General features: G+C 56.7%; 1 protein-coding gene across 1 annotated transcript in view; it reads right to left on the reverse strand.

Moving 5' to 3' along the window:
* Positions 1 to 20,104, reverse strand: part of LOC308640665 (disabled homolog 2-interacting protein-like) — a gene marked incomplete at its 3' end in the record, with an annotated part of 46,519 nt that overhangs the window by 1,963 nt on the left and 24,452 nt on the right. Inside the window, exons 3-4 of the mRNA XM_081312468.1 lie at positions 3,522 to 3,676; positions 164 to 236 (exon numbers count right to left, since the gene is read on the reverse strand). Of these exons, the coding sequence (XP_081168594.1) occupies positions 164 to 236; positions 3,522 to 3,676 (228 nt within the window). The remainder of the gene's footprint in view (positions 1 to 163; positions 237 to 3,521; positions 3,677 to 20,104) is intronic.

The raw sequence follows: 20,104 nt of genomic DNA on the forward strand, positions 1-20,104 counted from the left end.
ACTCAGGGCCGTTGGGGAATCCCCAGAAGCCCCCACCACAACTTCCAAGTATCTCCCCTTCCTAGTCCTCCATCATCTGTAATCCCACCATTACTAACTTTTCCAACAGCCCACACATTCCCTGGAAGAGGCAATGCATCTCTGCAGAACCAGCCCTGCTCACCTGCACCAGGTTGCATTTACGAGTAATGTCTTGCACTAGGCCAACTGACAAGAAAGGGAATGGGGTACTGCCACTACAGGGATAGAGACCAGTGGAGAGCCAGAGGAGACACAATCTTAGAACAGTATCAGGAGGAAAAAGGGATGAGGAAAGAATAATAATGCCAGTTGACCCCCAGCCCCTACCCCGCCACTCCTCAGGAACATTATTAATGAGTCACTTAGAAATCATCATCTGGGAAGGCAGAACCACCACATCCTGTATCACTTTTACCAACATTAAAACAGCCCTGTAAATGAACCACATTTCCAGCTTGCAAAATGAAAATGCTTTTGCCAGCACACCTTTCACCTGGAAAGCGCTCTGAGCAGCATTCATTTCTGCTATCCATGAGAGAAATGATTACCTGTCCTTGGTGCTTATTGCCAAAGCCTCTAAAGGAGAAATGAGTGTCTAAGGAGCCCAGGGACTATGCAGACCAGCTGGGAACCTCCCCCAAAGCCAGATTCAGGAGAATAAGTACAAAGGCTCAAACCTGTCCTATGGCTCTTGAGTCCACCAAGCCCCAGCTAGCCTAACTCCAATCTCACAATCAGAGAGCAGCATTTCCACACCTTAGGTACATTCCTCTCCCAGGGAGTAGAAAGATCGCAGCACGGAACCAACTGGTTCCCAACCTCTGGATCAGAGAGTTCAGTGCAAAAAAAGAACCTCCCTAACACAGCAGTTTGCAGAGCACACAGGCAGCATGCAACAAAGCTTCTTCAGTTACCATATAAATCACAGATTCACCCCAAGGTGGATTCAAGTGGCCACCCAACAATGCCCCGGGCTGTTCATCTTCATGGGAGGGCCACGGGGAACAAGGCTCACACTTACCACCCTAGAAGCCCTCAGCCCCTTTCCCATCCCTGTCCCCATCCACTCTCTCAGCACTTACCCCAGCCCCCAAGGAGAGACATGGCAGCCAGTGGAGGTCCTGTGGAGACAGGATTCAACTCTTCCTTACTGCTAAGCCAAACCAAAGGCAGCCTATTCTCTCCTCCAGCCTTCACTAACACAACCAACCCACTCGAAGAGTAGGAGTAGGTACCTCTCCACTAACCAGGTTTGACCATGAGAAAAGAAGAGGGGTCACCATAGTTAGTTTTACTCACTCAACTCCAAATAGAAAGACTCCAGGGACTGCCCCAGAGAAATATCTGCCCGCCCACCCACCCCAGCAGCAGCCGGGCAAATCTATTCCTAAGCAAAGCAACAAATCAGGAGCCCTCGTCTTTCAGCTCCAAGGCTGGGTAAAAGGATTTCAAACCCAGTCTCTTTGCCTGTTCATGGGAAATCTAGATTCCCTTTCTGTGCCAGAGAAGCTACCAAGCCAGATTTTGTTTACGGAAAATTAGTAAGACAATTCCACCACTGCCAGTGACATTCAGCTCCCACCTCTACCATTTACCCTCAATTTCAAAACCAGGCTTGTAGTTTCACTCCCAACCCCCACTCTGCACCCCCTTAACATGTAGCAAGGCTGACCTAAAGCCAGGATGGGGAGGACCTGCACGAGGTCATCTTAGCCATGCCCTGACCTCCCTGCCAGGGTTGCCAACCAAGCGCTTGCCAGTTGGGTTTCTTAGCCGGCTTCCCGCTGGAGGGAGGTAAACACGACATGCATGCCGCCTGCTCCCAGGAGGGGAGACACACTCAGAGGCCGGATGCCTGCTGTCTCTTCTGCTCCCCAACAACCACCACATGCACACAAAACAGGTTACGTACACAAGCCCCCGCATGCGGGTGCAGAGGGTCCTGACCCCTGCCAAGGAAAGCGCAGAGAAGGGCATGTTCCTGGGGAAGACAGCTGGAGGTGGGGGCCGGGCGGAGGGAAGGAGGCAGCAAACCCGGTGGCCTGCCGCCCAGACAATAACAAAGATGGGAAGGCGAGATTTTCAAAGACGCAGTGGCTGCACCCAGCACTGAGCTCTGGCCTGGCTGCATCTTCCTGCCAGGGCACGCCTGGTCCCCTGGGGCACCACGGCCATCAGAGAAAGGCTGAGGTTCCTGCCCAGGGTTGGGCTTGGCAGCTGGGGCAGGGAGCCAGCTGCAGGCAGTGGTGGGGATGGAAAGAGCAGCTCTGGGCTGATGGAAATTAGAGGTCTGGCAATTCTACTGGGATGTGGAGGGGTACTCTCTGGTAAGATGCTAGGGTCAGTTAAAGAAGACACTCAACCTTGGGCAGGAGTTAGGCTATAACTTGCACTCCTTTGCCGGCTGGAACCAAGGAGGAGGGGAGAGACATTTTCATTCTACCTATGCTTCCCCTACAGGGAGTGCCAATCGTACACACGGACACAGCCCAGTGAAGGCAGCTGCCAGTGGCCTGAGATGTTGGGGCTGAATGCTGAAAAGCTCCTTGGTGCACCCCACTCTTTCACCTCCACAGGCTAGGCAGGGACACGTTCTAACTGGTAGAAGAATCCAACGCTCTGCCTGAGCAGAGTGGAAAGGTGCCTCTGGTTGGCACCACTCAAGGAGGAGGACCCAGTCCCCAAGAGGCTGTGCCCGCCCAGTGCCCCAACGTGCGTGGCCAGGATGGCTTGCCCTTGCGAGCTGTACCCTGCTCCACTGCCGGTGACTCCCCAGCAGGCTGAACTACCTTCTTCCTCTCCTCTGCCCCACGGGCCACCTCCCTCTGGAATTTCCACACCTGCTCCCTGCTTGCCAGGAGCAGGAGATACCCCTGGGAGTGTAGAGGTGAGGAGGCGAAGCAGCTGCCCAGGCTGGGAAGGCCCTTCTTCCTGGCCATGCCCCTGAACTCAGGGCCTGGGCACTGCCCGCCCCAGCCCCCAGCGGAGCACGTGCCCTACTTAGAGCAGATGTGCCCCCTAAGCGGCCCAGCCGCCTGCTCCTCCCCTCCAGATGTTCACCCTTTTCCTCACCACCGCGCGGCAGGGTCTCAGCAAAACCCAGACGAAAAATGTCTTTTGTATCGGACACCCGGGGGCTCCCGAGGCCAGGGGATGGGTCCTAGGGGTGGAGGCGCCACTTCCGTCCTCAGCTCCGGCACTGCACGGCCCGGGAAACAACGCCCACCTCGACCAGGCGAGACCGGACTTCTCGGCTAGCGCACTTCCCGCCGGCCTCGCCTCGGGCCTCGGACACCCCCTCCTCACCTCACCCAGCTGGGGAAAGAAAGAGTCCTCGCCTCGGGCCCCGGTCCGAGATGGTCCCCACAAGTTCCTGAGGGCGGCGTGGGATCCCCCCCCAGGTAGCGCGCCTGAACCGGGGCTCAGGCTTTGTCCCCGCGCCCTCGGGGCGCATCCCGGGCGGCGGCGCGGGGAGGCCGGGCAGGCGGCGGCAGGCTCACCTCTCATTGTCGGCGGCGGCGGCGGCGGCGGCGGCGGCGGCGGCGGCTGCGCTCCGGGACCCCGGCAGGATGTGGCGGAAGCTGTGGTTGCGGTCCAGCTTGGGCTGGCTCTTGGTGCGCTTGATGGAGCCCTTGAGGCGGCGGCTGAGGAAGCCCTGCGCGCGGGGCGACAAGAGGGGGAAGGGGAGGCGGGGTTAGCGCGGCGGCGGCGGGCCGGGACCCGCGCGGGATCCGCACCCTGCTGGGCGGCCGCGCGGCGGAGGGCGGGCCGGGCTCGCGCTCGGCCCCAGCAGCTCGCGGCCAGCGCCGCCGCCCGCCCGCCCGCCGACCGAGCGCCGACGGTCCGGCCTGCGCAGCGCGGCCCAGCCCACCCCGCGTCGCCCGCCCGCCAGCCCAGCCTGCCACGTCGCCCCCGCCCCCTAAGCCGCTGTTGCCATGGCGACGCCGAGCCGAGCCAAGCCGACAGCGGCTGAGGCCGCCCGAGCCCTTCGGTGCCGGGGCGAGAGGGGCGGGGCCGAGGGGCGGGGCCGTGGAGGGGCGGGGACCCCCGGGGGCCTGGACAGACCGCCGCCTCTCACCTCCGCCTGGCCTCGCAGCCTGTCGCGGGGAAACGAGGTCACCTCCCTACCCACCTGGAGCAGTACACGCCCCCTGCCCCGTCGAGGAGTGATAAAGCGCTTTCTCCACCTGTGAGGCCGTGCTGTCAGCCCGCGGTTCACAGATGGGGCGAACTAAGGCTCAGAGAGCAGGTGCGTGGTCCTCTGAGGGGCCAGCCGACCGCCACCTGGTACCCTGACCACCTAGACCTCTAACCCGAGTGGCAGCCTCTGACTGTGCAGGTGGAGTCTGACACTACTGTACCCCAGCAGGGACAACCACCTTGGGGACAGGAGCCCTAACACTCAGTTTAGGGCGAGGAACAAGGGACTGAAGTGCAAGGTACCCCTATCGTGTTTTTCAAGATTGGGGACACCCCATTGGGGCCATTCTTCCATTTACCAGGCTGCATTGGAACTCAGGTTACAGCTTGAAGCTGCCCCATTCCAAGTGCTCTGGACTAATGGAAGAGCTGCAGAGAAGAATGGGTTGCATCAGTGCTCCCTTTACAGGTGATGGGGACATAGGGACTCCAGAGGCTACCCACAGCCTGGGTTCTGCAGGGCTTGGAACATGAAGGCAGCTCAAGGCAGGAAAACTGCAGGGAGGAATCCCTGAGGGAAGAAGAGTTTTCTGGGAAGGGTTCTGGCACACACTGCCCCTACCTCCAAATCCAAGTGATTGAACAACACAAGTGAATGGAAGAATAACTTATTTTAAAGTTGATGTTGTACACAATCTGAAAACTATATTTCATCCACCATGCAATACGGGTTGCCTTGGCAGTCCTCTCTGGGTCCAGGGAGTGGGTTGGACATTGGCTGTAGAGCTGAATTTGTCCAGCTCTAGGGCCAGAGAACCATAAACACAACAAGGTCAAACCTTAGCTGTATGAATTATCTCCTATCAGTCACACAAACAAAAAACAACAGCAAAACATTATCTGCACATGAAGCCTTGCTCAGAGAGGTAAAGTGATTTACCCAAGAACACCAAGCCTCCAGGTCTGCCTAATGCCAGAGATTTTTCCATAAGACATCCCTCTTTTGCCCACCCTCTTCAAGCTTTCCCGTTTCCTATTTTTCTCTCCTTACTTATTTCTCCTCAACCTTTCACATCCATAGGAGACCTATCCCTGTGATCACTTGTCAGCATTCTGCACATCCTCTAACATCTGCCTGACATATCACCTCACCCAAAGGCCTTCCTGAATGGTGGACTCCAAATGCATCTGACTCTGCAGCCCAGCATTACCTGTCAAGGTATTCAAATGAGCTGCAGCTCAGCAAAAAATCTCTCAGTATCAGAGGTGGCAGAAGGAAGCCTCCTTCAGAAGGGTGACCCGCAGGCAAGGCACCGCAGACTTGGACCACCAGACTCTGGAAGACAGCATGCAGGCAGCGATCTGCACCTCTGTGTAAACTCTGGGCTCTCCCCACCTCAGCCTCACCTGGATTGCCTGCATGGAACTGTCCCAGGTATTGTGTCAAGCAAGCTCCCCCAAAGGCCTTGTACCTTTTCCTTGGATTTTATTTTCTACCCTGATGAAAATGTCAGTTTTTACACTCTTGTGGTACAAAGAACCACAAAGCATGTTTCACAATTTATGGGGCTCATTCTGCAGCAATATTGACAGCTTGATCCTATTTCTGAGTTTTAAAAAAAAATAAAGTCCTCTCCTCTCCAGGAGGGTGGGTGAATGTGTGCCACTTCCTCTTCCCCACTCTTCCTCCTATGAGACACTTAATGCTTCTCTGACAGCAGCTTCCTCTTTAAAACCTACCGTGGATGGCATCTAACCCCCACTGGAAATAGCAATGACCTTGGGACTCAATGCTCTTTATAACATCCACTCAGTCACCTTATTGAGAGCCTGGTGTGCATTAAACACAGTGACCCTGACAGTCAAGAACACTATGGAATAAGCAGTGTACACTAGGTCCAGGAGCTCAGATCATGGGGAGAGTGATTTCTCAGGAGAACAGGGAGGGTTCCCTTTGGCCCCACCACCATACCCCATATCTGCCCTACAGACCTTGTTTCCCACAGGGACCCAGCTCAGGTTCCTGCATATGACAAATATTCATCATCCTGAAAGGGGACTCAGTTCCAAAAGACTGCATTACTGAGGTGACTGAGGCCTAGAGACAGGGAGGGATTTTTCCAAGGTCACACAGCATGGTGAATCAAAGACCCCAGACTCTGGTCCCCTGTTCTGCCCAAACTCACAGCTTGCATTCTCTCCTTCACCAGGATAGAAGGCCTGGCGGGGGTTGGGGGAAGTCCTCACCCAGCTCTGGATGAAGGGAAACAAGGCTTTTCTCCTGTCCCTCGGAAGGCAGTAGCTACACCCCCGAACTCCAGAGGACAGGCTGACTGATCTTCAAGGGACTGGGGAGTGGCTCAGTGGTAATGCACTTGCCTAGAATGCAAGAGGCCCTGGGTTCTATCACAAGTGCTGCAAAAATAGATAGATAGATAGATAGATAGATAGATAGATAGATAGATAGATAGATAGATAAATAGACAGACAGACCCAAGTCAACTTTTAACTAGTGGCAGTCGGGAAATCATGCACCCTTTCTTTCAGAGTTCTTGCTGTCCTCTTCCTGAGCTGTGCTGGAGCCTGCTGCCAAGCCGGTCAGTGGCTGAGAAGACTGGTATGCAGGGCTGCAACCCAGCGGCACAGACCCCTCACTAAGAAATTCCAGACAGGTCCCCTTGTCTCTGTGAAATGGGGGAGCAGGCTGCACTGAGGACCAAGGAGGCTGGTAAAGCTCTAGGCTCAGCGTGTAGCACACAGTAAGTGCTCTCAGGAAAAGCCAAATGTTATCTCACATCAAATTCCCACACGAATGCACAGGCTTGTTAAACTCATTGCTGTAACATATGCTATGTCCAGCTCATCTTGAGGGTGAGACACGGTTTCTACTATTACTCCCTAGCCCACCCAGCCCTACACACACTCAGATCCTCTTAACCACAACGCTCAGGACCTGACTTTATCCCCACCTCTCCAGAAAGCTGCCCCCCAGTACGGGGGCTGGCCTTGCTGACCAACCCAGTTCTCCAGGGCATAGGGTGGGCACGACTGCTCAGGTGACGCCTCGGCTTTCATCCCGGGGAGCAGGGACTGATGTCTAAAGCGCAGCAAGCAGCCCCCAGAGTTCATGGGGACCACACGGCTCTGTCCTCAGATGGGGCACTCCACCTCTGAGAGCACAGCCCTGTGCCTATGTGCTAGTCAGGCAGCTGCGCTGGTTTCGGAAGGCCCCAGGGCTTTTGTGACAAGCTGTGCCCTCAGCCTGTCCCTGATGACTGGGTCTGGACAGCTGCGTGGCCTCTGCCCTTCTCTGAGGATGGACACAGCCCCTTCCCTGCTGACCCACAAGCCCCCTGGACTTCCTTCCATATCACTGACCAAAGCACAGGGCAGACTCACATGGGAAACCAGGCCCGAGGACCGCTGGGTCCCCAAGCCGCTCCCCACGCCAGCTGCAGCCATGAGCCACTGTCCTGAAGTCTGGCTCACGCCCCGCTCCTACTCAGGAGCCTCTCCAGTCCTCGCGATTGCAGCCGCCTGGTTTCTTCATTCGCCCATTTCAATCAATTCCAAGTGATGATGATGATGATAAATGACCAGCTATCGAGCTCTGGTTCTGCCAAGTGGCTGTGTCCCATAGTAACTCACTGCATACCTCCCACTCCGGGGGCAGACCACCCTGGAGGCCCAGGGCCTCTAAAAGGAGGAGTCCTTAAGAGGATGCAGGCTGCAGAATTGAGACTGTTTGGGGTTGTCAGGACAGGAAATGGGGGCTTGGAGAAGCAAAGGCACTAGCTGAGCTGACATGTGGTAGAGCTGGGACTCTAACCAGGAAAGTCCTGTTCCTGGGTGAACAGGGGAGAGACCCCTCCACCCCATGTGAAACTACAGCTCAGATCATCCTCCATGCTCCAACCCAGGTAGAAGGGGAGGCACACAGGACCCACCTGGAAGCTCAGTCCTGTCCTCATGTGCACCTGGCCCTCAGCCCAGGCGGCAGCAGCTAGGAAACCACGGGCTTGAGTTCCAGCACCACCACCCACACACCGGGGAGCCCTGCATCGAGACACCAGTCTCTGCACCACTGTTCCTCCCTCTCCGTGGAGCGTGGAGCACGTGCCTGGCACACAGCAGCTATGCAAACAAGGCAAATTCCAGTTCCAGCATTTCCAACCCCTGCATCTATTTGATCTTGCCTTTTCTGCCCACGGCCTGCCTTCATCACCCTCTCCCCTTCCAACAAACTGACCATGAGGCACTGAAGATGGAGTAGGGGGGCTGACACAGCTTTGACTCCCATTGGCTCCTCAACTGCCCACACTGGAACCCCAAGACAGTGCTCAGCAAGCCCAGAGACAGAACCCATGGTCCTCCTTCAACAGAGGCCCAGCATCTAAGGTCCATACTCAAACAGAGAGCCTTCAAGGAGGGAGGCTATTTTGACAGACATCTCTCTTAATATCTTTCTGAGGCTTTGTTCAAATGCCAAGAATACATCTAAATCAAAAGGAAAGGCACAGGAAGATCCAGTTACTGCCACCTCTCGGCCCCAGGCACACAGGCTGTAGGCAGACCTAAAACATCAGCAGGCTGCAGGGACACCAGGGCGGGGAGTAGTGGGGGTCCTGCCTCCTGGGTCACAGATTGAGAGCCAAGAGGGCCCAGAGACAGGCCAGTACCACATGAGGCCCCTCATGAAGCCCAGAGAACAATAGGACTTGCCCAGAATGCACAAGCTAGGCAGTGGCAGGACAGCAGAACCCAGGCCCCCTTGTTCCTCAAAACCCTAGCCACTGACATTTCAAGAATCGACCAGGCTAGCCAGGTATGATAATGCACACCTGTAGTACAGTGACTCAGGAGGCTGAGGCAAGGATCACAAATTTGAGGTCCACCTGGGCAACTTAGAGACCTTGTCTGAAAACAAATTTTATAAAAAGGGGGCCTGGGGACAATTCAGAAATAAAACTCTCCTGGTTTCAACCTTGGTGCTGAAAGGAAAGTGGGGTCTGAGGGGATCTCCCAGGTCCCCCCTTTTGCAGGCCTCCGCCTTCCCATCTGTAGCTAAGGGGCTGGGTTGGGTGATCATCCAGACCTTCTCAGTACTGACATTTGAGGTTCTCTAGTCAGAGCAGCGGCTAGGGCCAGGCTGCCTGGCTTTCCCGAGCTTGACGCTAACAGTACACCAAGGAATTCTCTGGCTTGGCTCGTGTCCTCAGATGGGCCACTCTCCCACCCTTCTTCCCAGGTGCTGGGGCCCTGCCCTTAGCAAGCTGTCCATCCCTGGCCTCCTACCCCGGAAGGTATGTGCCATCAAAGAGGATCCCAACTGGGGGATGACTCACAGAGGACAGAATGTCAGACATTGTGACAGGTGAAGGAGGGAAGGCCTTTAAAGCTGGATTAAGTTGGTGCTTTCTGATGGCCACCCACTCACATGCCCCCCTAGGCCCTCAGAACCCTGCCCACCCCGTGCCAGCACTCCATCAAACACAAAAACCCCCACGCTCCACTTCGCCTTGAGAGGCAGCCGGACTACTTGGGTTCAACGAAGAGAACCAGTGAATAGACTATGAGGGACACTCGAGGGTCACTCTTCCCTGAAACACTGCCCAGAAAACCAAAACTAAACACCTTCACATGGAGAAACACATACGCCAGAAACACACAAGTTCAAGAAGAGGCATCCACACAAATACACACGTGTGCCCGCCTGCAGAGAAAGGCTCACGCAAGCATACGCGTCTCCCCAACACAACCGCGCCACAGACACGGAGACCCATGTGCACATGGGACAGCACACACACACACGTACAGACACACAGGTTAACAAGCACACTGAAACAAACCCACGTGTATACACCACGCTCAGCATCAGCACGACACGGACACATGGGCCCATCACACCAGAGCAGAAAGGAAAGGTGGCCCAGAGGTCAAGGAGCCGGGAGCCCAGAGCCTTCAGGGTCCTGTGGCCTGGCAAGAGCTGGAGACCCCTGCCCCAAACACAGCTCCTCCTGCCCATCAACACCCCGGAGATCGCACCCTGAGCATACCTGTGAGGTCCGAGGCACCTCCATGTCTAGGAATCCCCAGGTAAAAGGCAAATGCCTCCACTGCCCCCTGAAGAGGGGAGAGCACAGGGCTCCACTGCTCAGTGGCTCTGGGACCTTAGGCCAGTGGCTGAGTGTCCATGGCTGTCTTCTTCTGTAAAATGGGGACAAGAAGCAGTCCCAGTGGTGATGTGATGAGGCGACACATAGAAGGACCGCAGCCCGCTTCCTGGCACACACTCCATTCTGCCTGCTGACATGGTCACTTTGTCGTTTCCCTGTGACCACCAGCCCCGCCACAAGCCAGAGAGCCCCTTGCACCATGGGCTTTGCTCACCCTCAGGTCCCTCCCCTGGCTGGGTCTCCCCAATACCCTTGGGCCAGGCCAGGTCTCTCTGCCAGCTCATCGTGGTTGTGATTATCCATGAATTTGCTTAGCGTCCCCACCCCCTCTGGGCTGTAAGAGCCCCAGAGAAGGACCATGGCAGCCCATGGCAGGGTGGCAGATATTTCCTAAATATTTCCCGAATGAATTAAGACATGTTTATGACAAAAGAAAAAGGAGAAAGGGCTCGGAGAGGCCCTTTACAGGATCCCACTTTGGAGCAATCTGAACGGGATGGTGGAGGCGGCAGCTCTGGAGGGCAGTTTAGAAACAGAGGGGGAGACAGCAGGTGCCCCTGCCAAGAGGAGCAGGGGCAGGACAGCCTCACAGAGGGAACCTGAGCCCAGTCGCAGCTCAGGCACAGGCTTCGGGGAGGCAGGGCTGAGTCTGGCTGCCTGGGAGGCCCTGGAGTAATCGTAGGGCTTCCAAGTGACACGCAGCATCCCAGCCTGGGCCCACCACCTCCTTCCCCAGGGTGGGGCACACCCAAGGCAAGGGGGCCCTCAGGAACCTGGGAGTCTGGAGGGGAAGGAGAGTGGAGCCCAGTCACTCGAGGGGCGGAGGGTGTGAGGGGCAGGGGAGGACAGCAGAAAGCCCTCCCAGTGGCCTGCCAGGGCCCGGGATTGGGTGGGGGGGGTCAATGTATTACTGAGGTCTCAGCCAGGAGCGGCCAGGGTGTGACTCACTGTTCCATAAATCAATCCTCCATCAGCCGGCACTTGCCTCGGGGTAATAAGCCCCTCAGAGGTTTGAGGGCCACAAGCACCTCATCAGCTCTGCAAGGTCTGGGCTAGCCCTGGCCTAGGGGTCAGTTGGGGACAGGGAAGCCCGCCCACTCCCTCAGGGGGACTCACCCCTGCAGCAGGGGCTCTCCTAGTTCTTTCTCTGCACTGGGCCAGGCCCTGTTGCTAAGGTCCCACCCCCAGGCCAGTCTTCCTGAGTGACTCACTGACTTCATTGCTTGCTCCCTACCCTGTGCCCTCTGATACCCAGTGGTTAGACCACACTCAGGGTCAAGGACACAGGTCCAAACCCAGCACTGCTATTGATGACAGTGAGAGCTATTCCAACACCCTAACAAGAATGAGTCCATGTGAGTCCATGTTATCCTGACGCTTACTTCTGGCAATGTATTAGAGCTTTATGTGAATTCTCTTTTGTTGTTTAATTCTCAAAACCCAGTGTGCAAATGAGCGAGCCAAGGCTCAGAAAGGGCAGGCAACTTGCACAGGGCCACACAGCCAGGAAGCAGCAGCTGGGTTCAACCCAGGTGGTCTGCTCCAGAGCCGTGCTTCCTACATGATTCCACTAGAGACCCCAAAGCCCTGGGCAGTACAGCGAGGAGATTGGTCTAGCTGACCTCTAAATCCTTTCTAGCTTGGGCATGCCTCCCTGATGACTCATTTGCAAGTGACAACAAATGACAGGGACCTTCTGGGGACAACAGCTTGCCCAATGGAGGTGTGCTAATTGTAGATGACCCTGCCTTGCCCTCCCAGGCATCCAGCAGCCCAGGCCAGCCCCAGGCCAGCAAAGCCGGAAGTGGTGTTATCTCATTATCCCTGGATGAAGAGCCAATGGGAACAGCAGACCCCCAGGCGCTCCTGGCCTTGGGAAGAGGGTGGCGAAGGCCCCCTAAATCCCTGAGTGAGTGAGCCGTCCACACCAGGGACACCAGACCCACGTCAGGAGAGGCCCTTGCAGGCCACTGTCCTCCCATTGTCAGGCCAAGCTCCCAGGGGAAGTCCAGGCCTCCAAAGGCTCACGGGAACCCCCGGTGCAGGGTCAAGGTCAGTGTCCAGGCCTGGGCGGTGTCTCCCTGGGGTTCTGTGGTGGGGCGGTGACTTTTCCTGACCTCTCTTCCCTGCTCAGCCCACTCACTCCATTTAACCCATTAACTTCCACCAGCCCCTCCAGTGCCCACTAGGGTCAGGCCTTGCCCCAGTGCTAAGGGCTCAGATGAATCAGAAACAGCCTCTGCCCTCGAGAAGGTCACCACGGGCTGGGCTGATGGGAGAGGGACACGTGGTGGTGCATCGTTAAGTGACAGAGTCCTTGAGAGAGGTTGTGCAGGCAGAGTTGTTCTGGAGACTGGGGAGGGGACTCTTGCCCAGGTGAGGGCGTCACAGGGGAGGGAGGGAGCCCAGGATGGCCATGAGGGACCTTTGGCCGAAGGACCAGCCAGATCCAAGGCACAGGGGCTGGGAAAGACGGTGGGTCCTTGAATGCCAGGCTGGGGAACTAGATCCCCCCATTACTAGGGGCCGTCTCCGGCACTGGGGCAGAGAAGTAACAACCATGGCTCATTTTAAATGTTCTTTAAGCAATTCCACAGGAAAAGTCACTCATCCCGAAGTGAAGACTTGTGTCAAAACAGATGTCACTGCTGCCACCTCCACAGAGGGCTTCCTGGCTTTGGAAACAATTCCCACCGGAGAGCTCAGATATAATTATGTCTGCAATCCCAACCAAATGCCACTTGATCGCTTTATCTTCCTAGCGTGAGGAGGGACGAAGGCATCTGAGCCTTGCCCTCCAACATCCATGCTCCTGGTTCCAGGAAGGAGGGTGGAGAAGGGGGGAGGGACTGCAGGGCCACAGGGAAGGGGAAGAGAGGAGTATTTCTCTCTACCCCAGGGTGTCTTCCCAGCATAGATGCCTTCTAACCATCGAACAAGGCCTGTGGGATGCAGAACAGGACAAAGTAAGGCAGGGAGAAGGGAGGCCCATATTCAAACACCAGCTCTGTCTGCTCTCTGTGTGACCTGGAACCACACATCTCCCTCTCTGGGCTTCAGTGTCCTTATCTGTAAGAAGGACAGGATAACAGCACTGGCTAGCAAAGACTGGGCAGGGGGCAGCTGCCAGGCTCTGTGAGGACTTCCACATCCGGGCTCCGAGCTGAGCAAGCCTCGGCTAGTTCTTCCCTCTCTGTCTCCCACTGTTCTGCCACCTTTGGGAAGTGGGGTGCCTGTGATCTGCCTCCCGTTGTAAGGATGAAATGAGACAAGATCTAGGAGTGCCCAGCGCCTGCCCTGGGCAAAACAGGCTTCAGGATCCCCCCTACAGAGAAGCAAAGAGTAATAGAGACGGGTTCCAGCCGGGCCAGCAGGCCCAGGCTCTGACCACCACCCACCTCTCCCAGAATGTCCACCTGGCTCCCTCCCAAACCAGTAGTAAGGCTGGAACAAGCTGCCTGTCAATTGTCAAAGGGTGGCAGTGGCTGAGTATCCACTGGTGACCACAGCACTCTGGCCACCTGCGCCTGTGCCCTTCCTCATGGGAGGCTATCTTCATCCCAAACCTTCCCCTCCAATGTCCCTGACCACAGTCTCCTTTCAACATTCCAGCTCTCTGGTCGACCCAGGCCTGGCTGGCTCGGCCACCCCTGCTGCCAGGCCCAGCAGTGGCCAGCTGATGGGGTGCTCCCTGACTGAAGCGGATCCCACCACCTAGCAGGTGGCTCCGCGGCTCTGCAGCTCTCAGGCTCCCTGGGCCAGCACACAAACCCCCAGGACATCACTGGGAGTAGCCACCCAGGTGGCCACTCGCTGCCCTCTGCTGCCCCCAACTGGCAGGAAAACACCCTGCACAGGCACCTCCAGTTCTGTCCATCAGGACTGGCCATCTGAGAACTCTGTGGTCTCTGGTCAGTGAGGCCCTCACTCCCCATCTCTCTCCACCTCCTGGAGCCACAGCTTAGCCTATAAGCTCTTGGGGGGGCATGGTGCTGAGGGGCAGTCGGTGAAGATGGGGGTGTTCAGGTTCCCTGGAGCTCCGGGGCAGTACTGGGCAGGGGTGCGCCCCTGTGCAAGCAAGGGGTTGTGCCTCCCCTGTGCCAGGTACTGAGCACTCATGGCTCCGGTGTTCGTTTATAGATGGGGATAGAGAGGTTCAGAGTCGGGGCAACTTGCCTGAATCACAGAGGGGACAGTAGCCAAGATTCGAATCCTGCTGGAGGAAGCTGGGGCCCAGAGAGCAAGTGAAGAGTGGAAGGCAGAGCCCCCACAGCCTCCCGCCCGCTGCACTGAGCCTGCCTGGGCCCCGTTAGTGCAGAATAAAGTTGACAAGGATCCGATTATCTGAGCCCTTGAAGGGCAGGGCTGGGAAATGGAAGAAGGTCTAGGAGGTGCCCCCGAAGATCCCAGAGCAGAAGAGGAGGGTGCGGGGGCTCCCTGTTACCTCCCCTTTCCACACCCTCCTGGGCCAAGCTTGCACACCCAGGATGAGAAGAGAGATTCCAGGGTACCTGGAAGTGGGCTCTCCCCCCCACGTCTGCCCTCAACCCCCCGCCCAGCAAGGACATTCTAAGCCCAGGTGTTGGGGTGGGAAGGGCTCCCAACAACCTGCTTGAACCTATCCTGAACCTGCCACCCCAGTTCCAGTCTCTGTCCACTGAAGGAGGTCCTGCTGGCTCGGTATATTCCTGGGTGAAGCACATTCTGCACCCCAGGTCTGCTCTGACGTACTCTGGTTTATCTCAACTCCTTCTTTGGGGACTCCATGCTTCTGTTAATACAGCCTCATATTCTGTTTACTCTGTTCACTGTCATGGGTCTCCTCTCACTTATATTCCAGCCATTTCTCCACACCTCAGCCCCCAAACTGCTCTCAGTTACTCCTGATGTTTCTCATCTCCTGACCTTCACAGGGGCTGTCGTGACGGCCTGGAATATCCTTTTCCTCTCCCTGCCTGGAAATTATAAACCCAGCCAACCCCTCTACATTTTTGCAGGGAGCAACTACATTTTTTTTAAAGAGAGAGTGAGAGAGGAGAGAGAGAGAGAGAGAGAGAGAGAGAGAGAATTTTTAATATTTATTTTTTAGTTCTCGGCGGACACAACATCTTTGTTGGTATGTGGTGCTGAGGATCGAACCCGGGCCACACGCATGCCAGGCGAGCGCATTACCGCTTGAGCCACATCCCCAGCCCTGAGCAACTACATTTTAATCCTACATGTATCCTCAGTGCCCAGCACAGGCTCTGACACAGTTGACACAGATTAAAAATTTATTGAAAGAAAGAAAGGAGGAAGGTGGAAAGGGCTGAGGGAAAGTGAGTGAGTTCACAGCCAGGAAGGACCCAGGGACTGGGGTGCTGTCTGAGGCCCCCGCTCTGCCACTGGCCAGTCTTATGACCTTGGGCCTGTCCCTCCTCCAAGAGCCTTGGGAGAGGAGCCTCGTACAGCAGAGCTAACAAAACCACCTTCCTGATTATCAGAGGGGTGGGTAACCCCCTAACCCTGCCAAATGTCACAGTGCCACCTCTGTCCTGGCTCAGACTCTGGCCTGGCCTGGCTCCAAATAGGGAAGCTCCCATATCCCTGGCCCACACTCCTGCCCTGGCCACCCTGGACAGCTCCTGCATCTGGTGGCCTGTGACAACATCCCCACCCCCTACATTCCCCTACAGAAAGGGGCCTCTTCCCACAGAACACAGGCCCAGACGGACGACAGGGACTGTCCCTTCAGGTTTGAATAGCTTGCTAACAATTAAGTCCCAGGGAAGGCAGGGCTGGAGGGGCTGAGGGTGCTGGGACCCGTTCTCCCACCGACTCTCACCTGCTGACCTCTTGCCAGACACCAGGTCAGCAGAGTCCAGCTCCTAGCACAGAGCAGAGCAAGGGACATGAGTCTCGTGGGCAAATTCCTCATACTACAAAGTGGGTGCTGGGACCCCTCGTGTGGGGCCTCAGCCTGGGACTCAGCACAGCTGCCCTGCCACAGGCTTCCATGTGTCCCAAGGGGTGGTGCATTTGAGATGCCAAGGGCAGTCCCGACTGGTGCAGGAAGCCCCCGAAGGGGACCTGGCACGCCTTCCCTCCCTGGGCCTCAGTTTCCCTGCGTGAGGGCAACCCAGAGCTGCCTTCATGGAGAAGGGGCATTGGTGGGGGAATGTGCCACAGAGAAAGTTGCTCTCCTGTCCCGGAGTCACCCCTCCTCTGACAGGCAGCCCCCGACAAGCTGTGGGTCCAGGGCCAGGAGATGGGGTTGTGCCAATGAGCAGGAGGAGGCATTGGGGCCTCCTAGGGCACTGGGACCCGCAAAGGGCTATTCCAGGAAGCCCTCCACTGCCCGGAAGTGATGGGAGCCGGGGGGGGGGAAGGCCCACTCGGAAGCAGGTGGCGGATGTCCAGTGAGGATGGGGTGTGGTGAGCCCTGGGCTCAGCTCCAGGCCCTGCCCCAGACAGGCCCTGTGACCTTGGGAAAGGACCTTCCCCTCTCTGAGCCTCATTGCCTCCTCGGTGTGAGGAGGGTTGGACAGATCGTTTCTGACCGCCTTTCCATGCTGGGCAGGGGTCACCCTTCAGTCTGCTAGCGGGACTTCGCCGGGAGCCTTGTCCCTGTGGCTCCTGCATTCTGGAGAAGTGCAAAGGCTTTATTACCCACCCCAAAGCCCCTCACTTCTCTCCCCAGGCCTTCTCCCTTATGCCCCCAACCCATCCAACACCTCGATCACCATCACGCAGGTCCCTTGGCTTGCTCCTGCTCAGTTAGATATCCATCTAATTGAAATATTCTTCTCCTTTTGTTCCTGAAAAACTCCTACACATCCCTCAAAGTCCAGCCTCAAAGATTCCTCCTGCAGGAATTCTTTTCCCTCCTCCCCAGGCAGAGACCCCTTGTTCTGGGTTCCTGCAGCACCCCAGGCACATGTCACGCCTCAGAAACAAGCACCTGGTAAAAGTGAGTTCTTGAAAAGAACCAAAGACCTGCTTGTGGAAGCACCTGCCATCGACCTGGTACTGAGTCCATCTGCAGCTCCTGACAGCCCCCTGGGCCTTCCCCTCTCTGACACTTTTCCTTCTCCATCTCGCAAAAAATAGCCCTGAGACCTAATTTCAGCTAAACCTTCAAACACGACTCTCTACTTTCAACTTCCCGAGAAGGGATCAATTGGCTGTCAAGTTTCCCGGAGCCTCTGCCACCTCCCCACCCAGACCAGACCTGCAGGAGCGCCTCAAGGTCGGTGGGAGGGGGCGGGGCAAGTGAAGGAAGGGAAAGGACTCCGCCCACAGCCCAGCTGGGAAGGTGGCAGGCCGAGGGACTCTCCAGAGACCAGAAGAGTCACCAGCTCCCCCCTCACCCCAGCAAACTGGGATCCCTGGGAGCATGCTGTTCAGGGACTCCAGGGCCCCAGAGGCACAGTCTCTGCAGATCCAGGGCCTCACTTGCCACCTGACCCCTGCCCTCCTCCCTCCTTCCCTCCCAGGAGAAGGCTCTGGTCCAGAGAAGACAGACTGGGAGGAATCTTTGCAGCCTCAGAGCTGAAGGTAGGAGGCCTCTCCCAGACCCTCCAGCATCCTCCCATTAACCCAAGGTCCCCTGCAGCTCTTGTGGGCACATGCCAGTCTCCTGGCCCTCTGTGGCCCTGGGGAAACACTGTCCCGTCCCCCAACCCCACCTGTAGGTAGGAGGAAGTTACACCAGATGGGCAGGAAGGGTCCACATCTGGTCCAAGTCACAATGAAGGTCTGAGGCCATGCAGGGGCCTCAAAGTCACGTCAGCTGACCCTCAAGCCCTTTCTTTTATCGGCTGCACCAAAACATTTAAGCACCTACTGTATGCCTAAAGCACATGCTGCCTTACAAAGTCCATCCTCTTTAGTTCACAAAAGGGGAAATGAGGTTCTCCCTGGTCACAAAGTCTCTGGGGGCAGAGAGGGAGGATAAGCACCAGATCACCAATGCCCTTCAGAGGGGCTTGGGTCTGCACTGATGCACGTGCATGGGACAAGCCAGGCTTCCAGCACTTTCAGATGACCTCTGACCAGTCCAGGCCTTCCCTGCCTTAGTTTTCATGGTGCAGGGAACAGAAGGAGACTTAGAGACCTTAGCCTCTGAACTAAGGTCTCCCAACGGGGCACCTCCACAAGACATGGCGACATCCTCACTCCTGGGTTTAAAATGACAGCAGCAGCAACAGTGACTCAGGTACATGCTGTGGTGTCTCCTGCCTCCCCCAGGCAAGACCACGTTCCCCGGGCTCCCTCGGGGTCTACATAGAGCAGCTGCCGAGCTTGTGAGGATGGAGCCGGGGAACAAGCTCGGGGCTGGGCTGTGCTTCTGGCCCTGCCACAGGCTCTGTGTGCAGGTCTGTCCCCAGGACATGGGCCCGGCTCACCTGGCTTCCCCCAAAACACCATCCTCTGCCCCTGCCCCAGCCCTCCCCATATCTTCACTGGTCTAAAAGGGAAACGCGACTTGAATGAGAATGTTGGATTTCATCTGTCAAGCACCGCCATAGGATCAGGCCTGGTGGCACGCTCACAGTGAGTCTTCAGGACAGCTTGCCAGCTCCACATGTCACTGTTGAGGATATAAGGCTCAGGGAGGCCAAGTGCCTCAGGAGGCCACGCAGTTCATGAAAGGGCTCCCCAAACTCAAGCTCTCCAGTGCCCCCAGCTCCAAGCATCTGGCCCAGGATGGAGTCTCAGTTCACACCCCTTTCCTTAACGGCTGAACACAGAAAAAGGACCAAGGTCCCAAGAGATGCACACAAAGCTGAAATGTCCCACTGTTCCAGCATCTCTGCCTGCGTATCACTCAGGAGCTGTGTGACACCAGGAAAATGACTTCACCTCTGTGAACCTCAGTTTCCTCATCTGTGAAATGGTGATATTTATGATACCTACCAACAGGGTTGCCATGAGCAGTGGGCAAAAATGACCACCTTAAAGGTGCTCTGCAGACCCTCCCTGGGCAGGTGGGCTGTGGGTGCAGTCCTAGGGGCTAGAGGCTGGCAGGCTGTCTCTGACTCTGATCCACAGGTAGTTTCCACCTAGGAGACTGAGCAGAGACACCACAACGGGAAACCCGCCAAGCCCCGCTGGCAGTTACAGGGCTGCAATTCCAGCAACTCAGGTGTGCTGGCATGCTTATTAGAGCAGCAAAGAATGGGAAGTGGCAGAGAAAGGTTGCTGATGGGGCTCCTCCTCCTCAGCCCCAGGAGGCGCACTCTTTCCCAGTCACAGCTCTGCCTCTCACCTCTACTAGCACTTGGAGCTCGGACAAGTGCCTTAACCTAGCTGAGCCTCAGTTCCCTCACCTGGAAGATGGGTAACCAAAGCATCAGCTGCAGGGCTGTCGGAGATCAGGGAGATCAGGGATGCAGGACAGAGCCACATGCAGCAGGTGAACAATCAGTGGAGTGGACTACTGGATTATTATCCATAGTGCCCTGAGGTCCCCTGAAGGCTCACCCTGCCCACTGTGGCCTTGGAGACCAGAGAGGGTGGGATTTGGCCTCTGCTCCAGTGGGTGGGAATGGGTGTCACCCTAGATAAGTTCCCAGGGACCTACTGGCCATATCCAGAGGCATGACCCTGAATGCCCTCAGCACAGGCTCCTCCTCCATGCCAGAGGCCCCGGAACTCTGCACCACCTGTCAAGGGAGCTTGGTAAAATGCAGATGCCCAGGCCCAGTGAGCCGCAAGCTTGAAGGGGCCCCAGGACCCATCTTCAAAGCATTTTTCTGCCATATAGACAGGCAGAAGGGTCAGCG

The sequence above is a fragment of the Spermophilus citellus genome, assembly GCF_964194105.1.
Source record: "Spermophilus citellus genome assembly, contig: SCAFFOLD_193, whole genome shotgun sequence".
NCBI classification, from domain to species: Eukaryota; Metazoa; Chordata; class Mammalia; order Rodentia; family Sciuridae; genus Spermophilus; species Spermophilus citellus.